Consider the following 16,085-nt stretch of genomic DNA (forward strand, 5'->3'; position numbering starts at 1 on the left):
AACGGTGAAGGACGGGCCAAATTATGAGAGAATCGCCGAAGGACTGACCAGCCGCAGCTTCCCTCCCACGTCACTGTTTACGTCACACGCTGAGCTACACGTTTTGTTACTTGCTCACGCCCCCCATTGCCCCGAAAAAGGCACATTCTGTGTAAACAAAAGTAGGTAGGCGGCATTTTGCCGCACTCCCCGATTTTGTTTTTATACTGCCAATGCTGAAAGAAGACTGACTGGGCTTTCCTGCAAATTTGCACAATTCCTATTTAAAAAGGGCTAATGACTCTAGATAGAGAACTGCTTCATTCAGTGTTATTACCAGTTTAAAATATTGGGTATGTTTTTTTTGGAGAGGAGGAGACTTCTGCAGATAATAGCCCCAGGTAAAAAACCTTTCAATGTGTGCATCCCAAGTTATCAGAGAAAAAAAGGTGAGCACACATTAGATGGTGCGGGTATACTGGCCCCTCTCCAACAAGCCAAACAGCATCTGAGAAACACAGATTTGTGACATGAAACTGCTTTATTCAGTGCTTTTACTAGTCTAAGTCACCAGGTTTGTTTGTTTATCTAGGGATAATTGAGCTCCCGCTTTGGGAGGCCGTTTGGCTCCATCCCCGTGGCTCTGTCATGTGTTTTGACCATGGTAGAATGAGTTCTTATTGGTAATTCAACACGTCGCTTTCAAATGGTGTTTTGCCTGTTACCTGTTTGTGTGAGGGACTTATGGGTATCAAAAGCCCTCAGTATGTTTTTCAGCATGTTTTCAGTGTCACAGAGGTGAGTAAAAGAGAGGTTCAGGGAAACCTGTGTCACTACAAACTGAAACCCCCACAGCTCCCATAGACCTAGAGGCCTAAAATTTTAAACAATTGTGGTTGACAAAATGTCGAAGGTAGAGGAGGGGGTTTGTATTGTCTGGCATAAAGCATGCCCCAGTTATTGTTACTAGAGTATGATTTATAATAGAGGAGGAACAAAGGAAAAAGTCTCTTTGAGCCATGTTTGAACTGACCTTTCAGATGAAGCCTCTTACATGCAATTTGGCCTTACAGCTCTTTTGTCATGAGCTTTTCCAGTTGGGTGTGCCAAATAGGAAAAAATTACTAAGACAGGATGACAAAAGAAGACAAAAAGAAAAAAAAGGTGGATCTTAAAGGTTAGCTAAATATGATACCTATTGCTATGTATAGTCACAAATTAGCAATATGGTTCAATATCTTTATTTTTTCTTGTCTGATATTAGACAGAATTGAAACCATACATTTTCATATTTCAGATGTTAGGTGAGTGGGTAGTGTTACTAACATCATCTGGAGATAGCAGTCTAGTTTTCAATCCACAGTGACTCCTACCTGCATTCAGCATCTCTGTCCACAGAAGCAGCCGTCTGGCCAGGCAAACTGCCTTTAACCAGGCTGACTGACAGCAGATATTTACTGAACCAAATTATTTTTCATGTCAGCTCCACGGGGGGAAAAAAATCAACAGTGTTTACGTTTATTGATTCATTGATTTTATTTCCCAACCCACTGTAGAAAGTGAGGGGAATCTGCCGCTCACAGGCAGATATGGTTAAAAAAGTTAAAAACACATGTACAGCAGTATATTTATCTGACATAAACAGCTGTCTGTGCTGGCTGTGTTCACACGTTGTAGCTTTTGCATTTCTGTTCTCTATTAATGCGCTTGTGTTTTCGAATTTGCAAAAATTTATATGCCAAGTAGCGTCAAAACTCGATAAGAAATCGATAAGAAGAAGAAGAAGAAGAAGAAGAAGAAGAAGAAGAAGAATTTGCAAAGCGTTTTGACCGTCTCGGCCACCGTGGAAAGGCGAACCTGCAATGTCACCAGCAACATGTCTCCGCAAGGTAAATGTAAAATGTTTACCTCTGAAGTAGAAGTGCTAATTCAGTAGTATACCATTCGCGTCGCGTACTTTGGGAACTTCCTGTACATCATCTGGGGTACAAGGAGTTAGAATAGAAACATGACTCAATATTTTTCATATCTAAATATCATAATAAATCAGGTGTATTGCTCAGGAGTCAAGGAAGCACAGTGAAGTTGTTTCTATTAGTGGTTCTCAAAAGCTGCACACCACAGGCCAAGCACTCAGTCTGTTCTGAACAGGCATATGTCTGTGTTAGTTACCTTAATTTTCCATTCACTCTCTTATATTTTTACCCTTAATTCTATGTATTATTACCTTTGTCTTAATTGTAATTCCCTCCACCAGATTCGGCATATTATTAAACACTTAGCCTGATAGATAATAGAGACCTATATCTTTATCTTATCTTATATCTTTCTTGTATGCAGTTGATATTTTACTTTTTGTATACAAAAAGTGACGGTGTTTCCCTATGAGTGTTGTTCTTCTGCGTTCATATGTCCTACACTTACACACACACATACACACATATGAAGAGCTATCCACAGTAATTTGGTTTTGGGACCACCAAAACTGTTTCACATCTGACACACCTGCCTTCAGGGTTGCTTGGTGTGTGAGGAAGCATGCATGGTCACAAAACTTGAAAACAGTGCTTATCAGAATTGGACAGAGTACTGCGTGGCCAATTAACACGGAGTGGTCTTTGAGGAATATCCTCATTACCTTTATTTATATGTATGCTTATTTTAACAGTGGTGAAGCATGTTGTTGTGTTTTCTTTGATCACTCAACCTAAAATAATGCTACTGGATCTGGCTTAACGGCTTTGCAGCAGTTTTGGCATAGAGATCCTGCTGCTACATGTTGTAATATTTACAGTAAATTGGGGATTTTAAGTGAAAATGAGACAAAAATGTGGGGGAATCCTGAAAGCTGTGAGACACACCAGCCTTAAATGGTTGCATGAAGGTAGACAGTGTATAGTGAGATTAGATGGAAGCAGCTAACGTGCACAGACTATGTGGACTAACTGCTATATACAATTAAATATCAGACAGCTTTGTTTACAGTAGATAATAACAGCAATAAACTCTTGATAATAATAATAATAATAATAATATTAGATATAATAATCTGCAACAATAATAGGCCTTTGTGTATGGCATAATGATTCAATCAAATAACTAATTCTTCCACAATAGATTGGGAAAAAAATACCAATTGTAGTTATTTCTTTGCAATCCTCAAGAAATCTGCCCTAATGTGTAATCCTCAGTGCCTGCTGCTTCATGATTCAGGTTATTGATTGCACAGCTTGACATGATACATTATGTATTATGTCACCTTATGTAAACAGTGGCCTGCTCATGAAGCAGCAAACAGTGCCTCTCTTGTCACTTTTATTACTGGTTTTTAATGACACAGTCAACACTGCGCCATACTTCTGTTTCATGCCTGAGATCAATTCCTTAACTTGGCAAGGAACCAAAGGTCCAAAGGTTTTCCTCAGGGCTTGTATAAAGCCTCTGCGCTGCTCTGATCAAATCTGCAGAACGACCAGCCATGTCCGAGACAACAGAGACCCAGACACACAGCAGTGAGTACACACCACTTTCAGATGTGTAGCCAGATTCTGGCAGATTGATTTCATTCATAATTCATTTAAGAATATGAACGTGAAGCAAAAGTAAAGATGTTTGGTTTGTTGTATTTGGGATAGATGAATTGCCAATGACACCGGGGATAGTTCAGGTCATGATTTTTAAAAGAGGTGAACATTTTACTTGTTATGCTGTTACATAACATAATATGTAACATAATAATAACAATACATAATTCCATTTAATATTTAAGTATGGCTGAAGTCACACTAGTCTTGTTTCTACATAAATACCAAATCAGATCACTCTCTACAAGAGCTGAACACAAGTTTTTTCTTCTTATCATTGATTTTGGGGAAAGGGCATGGCTAACTAAATCAACTTTTCACTTTAACCCCAAAAAATCAGTGTGTAGACATTCACAGCATAGTAATGTAAAATCCTTCCTATAGAATTACAAACAGAAACACATACACACAAAGAAGTGAAAACTGTGGTTTAGTCATTCTGGTATTTTCTTGCATTTCAAGATCCAAGCTGCCGTTACAATATGACATGTTGGCATTTTCTATTGTTCCTGCTCCAAGGTCTCCTGTTGAATCAGAGCTGGTGAAAGAATATGCACAATGTCTAATTAAAAGCTTTTAGTCACTCTCAGCTGTTAGCTATAAGAGGAAAACTGTCTGACAGGTCTCTGCACGGCAAAAATGAAAAGAACAGAAAGAAAAAAAAGACGTATGATTATGACAGCTAATCCCAACAAGGTCATTTATTTGTACACTGACATACTGTTGGTGCCGTGAGGAAAACAATTCGTTAGAGTAATAGCTGTTACAAATAAACTACAGTTGCAATTGTGATGGTTCAAAAATGGGAGATAGACACAAAAAAAAAGGCAATACCTGAATCTATTATCCACAACAGTTCTGGGCTCGTCAGTGTCGCTGTTTTGTTTTCAAGAGACACGATTTTCAATGCAGCAATGAGAAAGTACATGAAATACCGCCCTACAAAAATGACAGCACACATTCAGGCATCATTTGCAATGCTGCAGTAATCACAATCAAAACTCACAAAGTCTACATTGTGAGAGACTGTGAAAGCCTACAGTGGTTATCTCTCTATTGCACATTCTCATTTTTATTGTCTGCTGTAGTAGTGTCATGGGAATGAACAAAATTCTGGTTCTGCTGATTGGTCGCAATAACAATTCACATCGTCAGAAAGAAAAACCCAAAGTCTGATATTGTAACCTGAGCTCAGCATGGGGCTCCATACTGAACCGCAATGATTTGCTTTTTTAATCACGTTACTCTCATATATATTTTACAGTCTCCATTATGTGCAGAGATATGGGGTAATGAACGGGAATTGGTTATTGGATAACAGATAAGACAGTAGATAGTGCAGGTGTCATTCACAGTGCATGACCCAAGAGAGAACATTCAAGCGGGAGCTGCTACAGCACGTAATGTCTTCTATCACAGAAAGGATAATGTGGTTCTCATGATCGAGCTAACTATCTCACTAAACATTCTCTAATCACTTGTTTGATTATTTGATTTGAGAGGTAATGGCTTAAAATACAGCCGCAGAGGTGTGAAAGGGCAACACACTGTTTACGAAATCTCAAAATTAGACTATATTCAGCTTGATTCTAAAGATAGTGTTGACATTAGTTAATAGGCCACACTGACAGTGCCGTCCTGCAAGGGTGAATAACAAATGTTTTCCTGTGGGATACATGCAGTACATACGTACACCATTTCCTTCTTCACATTCGTTCAAAGTCCAGTGGTTCACAGTGCCACGCCTAGTGTGTATGTATGCAAGTGATATATGACCTGTGTGTGAGTGTTTGTGTGTGACAGACAGACAGACAGACAGAGGGAGACAAAGCAAGAGAGCAAGGTGGAGAAGGTGCAGTGTTGTGGGGCAAAGAGTTCAGCTGCTGCTCAAGTACTGCGTGCTATTGTGATTGTATCTAAATACAATACAATTTCCTCTCCTCTCCTCTCCTCTCCTCTCCTCTCCTCTCCTCTCCTCTCCTCTCCTCCATAGTATCCAGCAGGCAGCGATGTCCGCAGGCCAAGGGGCTGGAGTGCATAGGCGCCCTGGTGCGTTCTGTGGAGGAAACCCCTGATCCCATTCCCACCACCATCACGGGAACCATCCCAACCTGGATCAACGGGAGCTTCCTGAGGAATGGTCCCGGGAAGTTTGAATTTGGAAACGACAGGTCTTTGAGAAATACTATGAAAAAGGAACAATTTAAATTGAAAGAGAACAAATTACAGAGCTTTATTAGCTTGACTTTCAAACACAACAGCTTGGTCTTTTGAATGAAAACAATAATAGCAGTAGTGTAGTGACAAACATTAACACAACTGGGAACAGTGGAGCAATACAGGAAGCAATACGAGTCATGTATACAATAGCTTTTCAATGGCTTGTATCTGTGAATTTCTAACAGGATTGCTTTTGATATGCAGTTTGGAGATATTCAGTGATTTATCTGTAAAAGCCATCAGTGGTATTTAAACCATGTAGTTTCAGCTGTCACATACTGAGCAATACTCAGGGTTATTTTTCTTTTACCCATGACAAATTCTCAATTTTTTTGTCCTCGTGTCTCTGTAAAATTGTCTTACACAATTACCCTGCTGACAAATTACTTGTCTTTTTCTCTCTCAGTTACACCCACTGGTTTGACGGCATGGCCATGATGCACCGGTTCCACATCTCTCAGGGTGATGTCACCTACAGTAGCCGATTCCTGCGCAGTGACTCCTACGTCAGCAACTCGGAGAAGAACCGCATCGTGGTGTCAGAGTTCGGGACGTTAGCCATGCCTGATCCCTGCAAGAACTTCTTTGCACGCTTCTTTTCACGCTTTCAGATTCCCAGTATGTGTGCCTTCTTTACATATTGCATATTCCCGTGGGTAATCCACTTGAGCGCGGTGTAATGTAGCACCAGCAGTGCCAAATGCATTATTAAATTATTCCATTCATTTTTGCATGAAGGTAACAAGGCAGCTGTGCCAGATTACTACAGGCAAATGAGAAGTCAAAGAAATAGTCAGAGAAAAACATATTGTTATTCTTTACTTTTTTCTTTAGTGCTCAGCCTTGACTGTATGTGCTGTGTTGTTTATTGACTTCTCAGCCTGATGAAAGCTAGTGTAACATTATATTGTCTTTTTATTGAGGTAAAGTGAACACAAGTCAATGTGTGTGTGTGTGTGTGACGAAAAGCTTCTGAAAAACTAAGCAGGAAGGAATAGATGGTCAAAGTACTTTCCAGTGTTATCTGCCAGAACGATGACTTTAGCTGAAGTGTCATATTTTTAATATGTTCCTGACACCTGCATGTGTGAACAGAGACCACAGATAACGCCAGCGTGAACTTTGTCAAGTACAAGGGGGACTACTATGTCAGCACAGAAACCAACTACATGAGACGAGTCGATCCACAGAGCCTGGAGACGAAGGAGAAGGTGAGTCAGTGCAATGAATATAAAAGTCCCTTTTGAATGCTGATGCTGATAAACAGTCAGAGGGTAAAGACGAGGAAGATGGGCGACCGTTGATAATGATGATGAGGACAACAAAGATAATGATGCCGTCTATTTAAGGTGGACTGGACTCAATACATTGCTGTAAACTCAGCTACAGCTCACCCACACTATGACCGTGATGGAGCTACATACAACATGGGAAACTCCTACGGAAGAGGCGGTAATCTTCCTTCACTCCTTGCTTCCCACCGTATGTCTGTATTTATGCAAATGTCCTTATGTTATCCTTATTAATACATACTGTACATGTTTGTTTTTGGGCCTCCTCAGGTTTCTTTTACAACATCATCCGTGTGCCTCCTCCTGAGGAGAAAGCAGCAACAGAGGACTCTGCAAACCTAAATGGAGCCAAAGTGATCTGCTCCATCCCTGCAAGTGAACCCAGGAAACCTTCCTATTATCACAGCTTTGGTGAGATGCAACTACAGTATAACAAACACCTTCTTTAAGTTGTCTGCATGCTGGATGTATACTGAGGTGGAATTAATGAGTTCTATGAGAGATTTTGTTTTTCGCCCGCACTGACAGGGTGAGTCTTCTTCAGTGAAAGAGAGCATCGCAGTTCTTCCGTGCTCTTATTAATTACTAATTTGAATTCCAGTCTCGCCCTGCTTCTTTTTGACAATCAGGGCTCCTTTGTCTTTCTGTTCAGCCTTCACTATCTCTCTCTGTCTATAAGTCTGCCTTTGACTCACACACAAAAGTACACACTTTCTCTTGCACTCGGTGTCTCTCGTAAAAATATTAAATGTGTTATAAAGACACACGATCAACTTTTTACTGCTAGTTGTTTCCATGGCTTCACTCCAAGAGCACTGTTACTAACATACACACAGTCTGTGTAACAGAGTTTGATGCTTTGTTGTATGTAAATCAGTTTTACTGTTATATGTGCTGCTATATTTCAGTCAGGGACACTCACTATAGGAACTTATAGCAAATGGTTGCACATCTAGAATGGGTGGAATAGGGTTTGCTGTTTAAAGGGACAGAGCACCCCCAAATCAAATTTTTTTTTCTCTTACATGTAATGCTATTTATCAGTCTAGATTGTTTTGGTGTGAGTTGCCTAGTATTGGAGATATCGGTCATGAAGATGTCAGCCTTCTCTCCAATATAACGGAATTAGATGGCACCCGGCTTGTGGTGCCCAAAACGCCTGCTGTTGAAAAACTCAACAGCAATGTCTCTTCCCAGAGATCATGACCTGGTTACTCAAGTTAATCCACAGACCTTGTTGTGACCAGTTCTATGTAGGAACTATTTGTTTCTGACAAACTACCCCCTCCAACCGTATCACTACGCAGAAGGAAGTGTACATCTACTGCTAGCTGTCCTACTGTAGCACCATTGACCTAGCTAGAGTTACAGCTCTGCGTAGGATGTTGCCATTAATGTTTACATCTCATGCTGTCACACACGCCTCTTGTCCATGAGTAGATGCACGCTTTCTTCTGCACAGTGATATGTTGGACAATTTTAGTTCAGGAGAAAGAAAATGATTGATAAATAGCTCTGCAGGTAAGAGGAACAATATATACTCTTTTGATTTTTTGGGTGAACTGTCCCTTTAAGGGAGGTCTTAAAGAATCCCAGAAGTAGCAAGGATTCCTGCTGGGAGGACTTATTATTTATTGACTAGTTGTTGATTCAGGGGGAGTAAAGAGAGGAGTGAGATTACATTGATCACATAGTACATGTGTATAAATATGATTGGATATTACTAGTCAGTGAATAGCCAAGCAGTTGATGGAGAAACCACTGATAGTGAAGCATTAAGCTGATGACAATCAGCTAATACCAGAAAGACTTTGTTGCTCTGCCCAATCTAACACAATGTAGCTCTCTTTGGTTGTTGTACTGCACTAGTTTCCTGATTATATCTCTGTCTATATTTCCGGCAGACCACCCTTGCTTTGCCAGACTGTCTGGCACCAAGGAATCTCACAAGTGATGGAACATTGTACGGTTGTACAAGGCACCACGTAATTACTTCTGTCAGTAGAGTTACAGTAGATGGGGATTTATGTATAGCCCCCGTTCCATGTGTTTATCTGCTAACACAACATTTTTGTCTCAGAGGTTGGTGCTAAGGCAATTTACTTTGCAAACTGACAGGCCAAAAGCAGAGTAGCAGTGGATAAGACGGATTCAGAAAAAGAGTACCATTGCCTCCTATGTACAAACCCTCCACTCCTGGTCCAATTAAAACAACATGGGGCCACTTGGGAGCTAATTTTCAGTTACATACATAACATAAATGCCCTACCATTTTTTAAACAAATTTGGTGAACACTGAATCATGTTGGCAGGTCACAAGACCTTGCACTAATGAGCTTTGACCCATTTTGTGTGTGTTTATGACAAAAGTTATCAGGTATATCAATGAAGCAACAAGAAAATGCTGAACTCTGTCATGATCAGCTTTGCACTGCTGAGTTACGCTCATCTGTCTGTAGCAAATTTAAATGTACCACCCCCCTTTGTTGCAGCAGGTCTTTTCCATACAAGATTAAAATGTGATTTAAGATATAAATGATGAAAATATGCTGAATAAGATGTGTCAGTGGTGTGTTTGTGTGTGCCCTCTCTCTCCAGTCATGTCAGAGAACTACATTGTGTTCATTGAGCAGCCAATCAAGCTGGACCTGATGAAGTTCATGCTGTACAGAATCATGGGAAGGAGCTTTCATAAAGTCATGTCCTGGGAGCCTCAGTATGACACCATTTTCCACTTGGTCGACAGGCACACTGGCAAGGTGGGTTAGTTTACTGCACAGCAGCAGACTTAGCTCATACAAAAAAAAAAAAAAAAGTGCGAGGTAGGAAACACACACCCATCTGCTGAATAGTCAGAACAAAAAAGGAAAGCTGCAAGCTAATCTCTTCACGCATGGCGGAGCTTTTTCCTTATTTATTTTGATGAAGTCACACTCTGATGGTGTAGCATTTTCTCATACATTGTTACTCTCAATTTTCTCATCTCATTACACAGCATACCCATTAAGCATACAATATCCAACTTTCATAATGTGAAGGTACAACACAATAACAGCAGTGCCAGGGAGGACGCTTGTCCTCAAGTGTTAAAACCAACACAGAAGCTCTTTCTTGTTTAGTTCAAGCCTTTATAATCTACTATTATTTTGTTAACATTTTCCTGATTGCTTGCTGTGATCTGTCCAACAGGAGAGTGAAGTGAAGTACAGTGCAGCACCCATGTTCGCACTGCATCAAATCAATGCGTTTGAAGACAATGGGTTCCTGGTTATGGACATGTGCTGTGGGGACGACGGTGCGGTCATTGGAGACTTCACACTGGAGAACCTCCGCAGTGGCTCAGGAGAGGATATGGACAAGGTAAATGCATACAGCTTGACTCTGAATCATGCAAACACACACACACACACACACACACACACAAAGCCTGACATACCAGTGCTTTATTAGTATGTCATCAGTGAGGATCTCAGATTGGAGTTCTGGGGTCTTCAAGGATCCCTTAGCTGAAAGACAGACGGAGCAGGGACCCCCTACTACTGACTTACTGAACTATTGAATTGGGCCTTCATTAACATATAGGGCAGTGTAAAGTGCCATGTATAAACATGCCCTTTTATGGTGCATACATACTAAGTTATTAACATAATAATAACTGTTACAGGATTTCATGTTAAATCATCAGTGCTGTGTACTGTAAATTTTATGTTTGTTTTTTTAATCAATAGATTTATCTTTGCTAATAATATGCTGGATTCATATTAATGTGCATTTTCAGACAAATTTTAATTTTTGGGAAAAAAAAACAAAACAAAAAAAACCTTAAATTCAAACTTAAATTATGAAGCAATAACTTGGCGGCCCGTCTACAGTAACTCTGAGGACCACTTAGGGGCCACAAACCCCCTTTTGAAGACTCGGGTACTAAATGATCTCATCTAAAGTGATTTTCTGTTTTCACCATTTCTAAGCCACTATATTGGTTTGCATACTTAATACTGACATCAATTCATCCATCAAGTTTTTATTTACCTTAATCAATGTCTACAAAACAAAAATATAATAAAATTATAAATTTAACATAAACATTAAATATAAAACATGAATAAGCAAGGATTTAGAGGTAAGACCCATCTGTCTCTGTCTCGCTCTTGTTTACATTATAGTTCAATTGTATCTGAGGTGCTCTTATTTTTCCTTTTACTTCCTCTGCTCTCTCATAAATTAGAGTTTCTGATGCAATAAGCTTTTGAAATCTCCGCAATTTCCAAATGTGGTGAAGTGTGTTACTTTAATCAAAACACACTCACCTAAAAATAATATAAAAATTCCTCCAAACAATATTACTGCCAACATGATTTTGTGTCAGTATTTTGTGTCTGCTTGGGTCTGATTGTCCCTGAGGTTGCATTGCACCTTTCAGTCAAAGCAGCCCCACTCACAGCTCTTCATGTCTGCCTGATTTTGTTTGGCAGTTTTACAACTCGTTGTGCAGAAACCTCCCAAGGAGATATGTCCTACCCCTGACTGTGGACGAACAAACTCCTTTGGACCAAAACCTTGTCACTCTGCATAACTATAAAGCCACGGCAAAGAGGACAAACCCAAATGAGGTAGGTTTTAAACACGGAGTGCCACGCGGTCACTCTGTAGACAAAGTAATATGTTTAACTGTACATCGACCTGGTTTTCCTAGAATCAAGGAAAAATTTAGGCCTATAATCATGATGAATACAGCCGATTCACTCCCACACACTCTATGCAATTATCCAGCATGATGAAACACTGAAGGTGCTTTCTGCAAGATTGTAATTTCATGACTTACGGCAGATAAAATGATGTCAAAATGAGAGTCCACAATGTGGCTGAACAATTGCCATTTAACAGCTTGTGCAACCCCCACCCCCGGCTACCACACACACACACTTACACTATCCAACATTTTCTTATGGCAGAATAAAGATGAAACATTGAAAGAAAATGTGATGTTTCAGTTGTCATGACTACCTAAGTGACACAGTCCTCAGTTCTCAGACAGAGTGGTGCTATGTTCATGTAACAGCTGAAAAACAGCTGTGAAAGTGCTGCCGGCTACCACGGTCACTGAGGACAAACAAAAAAAAATATGGGTTCGTAATTGCAATTGATGGCACATATATTTCAAAGTAAAAATTAAAAGAAATTGATTCATTCTTAACTCAAGTTAGAAATGAATGCCTGGGATCTTGTGCACATATCCATTTACGTGTTTTTAGGGAATAATGCAGTATTGATTCCAGCCCTCAACAGTGTACAGTAAATCAGCTCTGTTGGTGTGCATTAACTGGGCACTTTTTTGGGGCTAAAATGTAGAAGTTGCACTGAAAGTAAAATCCTCACTTTCCCCTGTGACCCTCCAGGTTTACATGACCCACGAGGAACTTCACGACGATGAACTGCTGCAGTACGGTGGCCTCGAGTTCCCTCAAATCAACTATGACCGGTGCAATGGCAGACCTTACCGCTACTTCTACTCCTGTGGCTTTGGACACGTCTTCAGTGACTCCCTGCTCAAAATGGACGTCCACACCAAGGAGCTTAAGGTCTCTATCAATCAAAGACTACTTAGGGAGACCTCATTGTTAACTGTTCACATCAAAGTTATTTCCACTGCCGCCTCTCTATCACTGAGGGCAGGAGGTTGGGAGTTGGTTTTATAACATGAAACGGCTCCCAGTGAAAGGGATGTTTATGTAATCTTCCCTGTCTAGGTGTGGCGTTATCCCGGCTTGTACCCGTCTGAGCCTGTCTTTGTTGCGTCGCCGACAGCAACTGAGGAAGATGATGGAGTGGTCTTGTCAGTCATCATCACACCCAGAAAAGTAAGTTAACCAGTAATACAAAAAAACAACAACAACAAAAAAAATCCAGAGCAGCGGCAGACATTGTTCACATGAGTGGTGACTACATTACTTTGACTTATATCGACATCAGATTGTAACAGCATACTTTGACACTGTACTGTGAGAAATATGTGACCTCCTTCTGTTTTTAACGTCTTCTGTTTCCAGGAGAAAAGTACTTTCCTGCTCGTTCTGGATGCCAAGACCTTCACTGAGCTTGGAAGAGCAGAGGTCCCTGTCAATATCCCATACGGTACCCATGGCGTGTTTAATGAGATGGGCTAGATGTGCCACTGTTTGCAGCTCTGTGGCAAATTGCTAAAATTGAACCAGCAACCAGCCACTTTATCCACAGAACAGAATATCTCTGTTGATGTCTCTGCCTGTAAAATTCCTGAACTGTAAAAGAAAGAATAAAAGAAATAAGAGCTGCTTGGGGGAAAACTGCAGACTCATGGTATTTGTTTGTGCCTCTTTGATAGGAATAGGTGCATGTCCTCACTGTGTGCTGCCATTACAGTCAGAAAGATGGCAATCTTTTGGAGACTAACAAGACAGAAAGCCCAGCATGGCATCAGCGCACTGATAAGTTTGTCCTCTAAGTGTTCTTATGTGCTCATGTAAGATTTTGAAGCAGCCTTTAGACTATGGCCAGAGTCCCATGCGGATGGTGCTTACTCGAAATACTTTACGTGGAAAACGTTTTAAAAAAACAAAGCAAAATATGAAAGTCAATACAGACATTGAAATAAAAATCCATTTCCCCCTTTTTTTCTGTTTAAACCCAAAGTGTTTTTGCATCCTCACACCACTGGAAACGCTATACTCCCAGTGAGAACAGAGCAGCACTTAGGATACATAAAAATGCATCAGAGGAAATTCAATTTCTGTCAAAGTAATGTGATAGAAATGGACAACGTCTGAAATGGCTGGAAAACAAATGGATATAACTGGTCGATAGCCTCCAGAGAGTCTAGCAGAGGTCACATCAGAAACGTAGTGCTGTTTATACGCTCAAAACAACCCAAAACAAAGTTGACACACACACAAACACTGACATGTAGGACCTTGTGTACGACTAGAGCTGCTTGTTCTTTCATTGTATTAAACTGTGGGCCGAAACACAACAGAATAAAACACACAGAACCTACCCTGAATGTGAAGTAGCCTACAGCTGCACTTGTCACTCCATCGTCTCCACAATTGACTTTACTGATGCTTATTTCATCGGCTGCTTTCCCTCTCACATTGATTTGAACAGATTGATTTGAACTGACTTCGGGCTCCGCACCTGATACATGCTCTAATGGCTGTTTGTGAAAGCTGAGAGGGTTCAAATATATTATGACCCATATTTTTTTCTTGCCTTTTTTAATATTTCAAAATAGTCTTTCAGTCAAGAGTTACAGTGGGTTTTAAGTTTTAAAGATATTTTGCAAGCTACCTGTGAATAATTCACGACTGTACAGTACACGCAGGCTGAAGTTTCATCTGTAGGTTCTCTTATTACGCTCAGCTGAATTGAACAGGAGGGTACAGAGCCATAGTGTGCTGTTTGTAATTCAGTTTATTGTAATTAATTTAATACAGTGAATTAAAACACTTGTGTTTTTGTCATGTTCCCCGCTCAACTCGGGCTTTGTCTCCTAATAAGCATGCTGTACAGGTCTCCCTAGATACACATTAATTAACCCATAATTCCTAATCTAATCAGTCATGCTTAACCTCAGTGTGTGTGTGTGTGTGTGTGTGTGTGTGAGTGTGTGTGTACTGTATGCTCAGGTTCATTAGTACTCTCTCCAATAAGCATGACCAGGAAAGAGAGATACAGCGACCTTTGCCCTCAGATAAATCTCAATCTAAATTTTGTTTTTGCAAATCTGCGAGAGGAAGCAAAACCTTATCAATGCTGCCCAACACCCTTTTAATTTAAAGCATTATTGGGTGAGACATTAAGCATGGGGATCAATGGTCCGTTCAATGTGTTGTTGTAGATAGTTAAAGCTTTTGTCGACAGTTTAATTTTGGCGTCACTGGGCAGACATCCCAAACGTTGGGCATTTTGTAATTCAAGTGGTCTAAAAACATACTAGACTCCTGCACCTTCCATAGACAGTAAGGGCAACGGCCATAGCAAGCTTGACGTCACCTATCGGTTTGTACTCCCATTTTAAAGCCTTGAGTTTAGCATTTTGGCCATCTTGATTGAGCGAGGGGTTGAGCTGACTGAGAAGCCGAGGACACTCTGTGGCCCAGCCTTAATTTTTAAGGTCTTAAATAATGTAAAGCCTCAATAAAATGTAAACGGGTGAGTAATATAAAAATTTACCTCTGGTAGAGTTGTCATAAACAGGGAAATTAGCTATAAAAACCAAAACCGTTTTTGTACCAGGCTGTAAACATAATTCTACTATAAAGCTGGACATTTTAACATAGGGATCAGTGGGAGATTGACTGGCTTCTAAAACCAAACTCAATTGCGCATTTAAAGGGCCAGTGTGTAAAATGGGTTGAAAACAGTGACATCAGTGGTCAAATTCTAGATTGCAGGGCTCACTCGCTCACCCCTCCCGTCGGGTAAATGACGGTGGTCTCGTAGGGACAAAAAGCCTTGCGCACGAGTTTTTCAGGAGTAGGTCTATCTAGCGACGAGGTGAATATTTATTTAGAAATCTAAGCCATGTTACGATATTGTAATGAATCCCTCACGAGCAGGAGACCAGAGGAGCGTTCGGGAAAAAGGCCAGTTTATTTGAGCACTCCAGAAACTCCGGTAACACTCCAGGGAGTAAAAGACTCTGTCCCAAACTCTGACTCTTCTAGTGTAACAGACACACTTCATACACACATACTCGTTTACCATACTGAGTGGGGACCCCCCTCCCCTCTCTGCTCAATCTCCAGCCCGCACACTGACTGACAGCGTAGCCTGTAAACAAGCTCAGCTGTTTATTTAGCCTAGCAATATCTCCGGACTACAGTAGCTGCAATGGACGACAGCTGTTTATTTAGCCTAGCAATATCTCCGGACTACAGTAGCTGCAATGGACGACTTTGAACGCGAGTTTCTTGTAGCGGACACAGATCCAGAGCCATACCTGTTTGAGCCGGAGCATATAGATGAGGAA

At 40.6% G+C, this 16,085-nt stretch overlaps 1 protein-coding gene across 1 annotated transcript; it reads left to right on the forward strand.

Annotated features, from left to right (window-relative positions):
- The first annotated feature begins 3,344 nt into the window (after nt 1-3,344).
- On the forward strand, nt 3,345-13,406 carry bco2l (beta-carotene 15, 15-dioxygenase 2, like). Its single transcript, XM_050052162.1, has 12 exons — nt 3,345-3,491; nt 5,557-5,734; nt 6,190-6,401; nt 6,879-6,994; nt 7,133-7,235; nt 7,346-7,486; nt 9,674-9,834; nt 10,265-10,435; nt 11,551-11,688; nt 12,475-12,657; nt 12,826-12,936; nt 13,126-13,406. The coding sequence occupies exons 1-12, from the start codon at nt 3,458-3,460 to the stop codon at nt 13,240-13,242; spliced, it is 1,665 nt and encodes a 554-aa protein (XP_049908119.1). The 5' UTR covers nt 3,345-3,457; the 3' UTR covers nt 13,243-13,406.
- The last annotated feature ends 2,679 nt before the right edge of the window (nt 13,407-16,085 follow it).

The sequence above is a fragment of the Epinephelus moara genome, chromosome 8 (genome assembly GCF_006386435.1).
Source record: "Epinephelus moara isolate mb chromosome 8, YSFRI_EMoa_1.0, whole genome shotgun sequence".
Classification (NCBI taxonomy): domain Eukaryota; kingdom Metazoa; phylum Chordata; class Actinopteri; order Perciformes; family Serranidae; genus Epinephelus; species Epinephelus moara.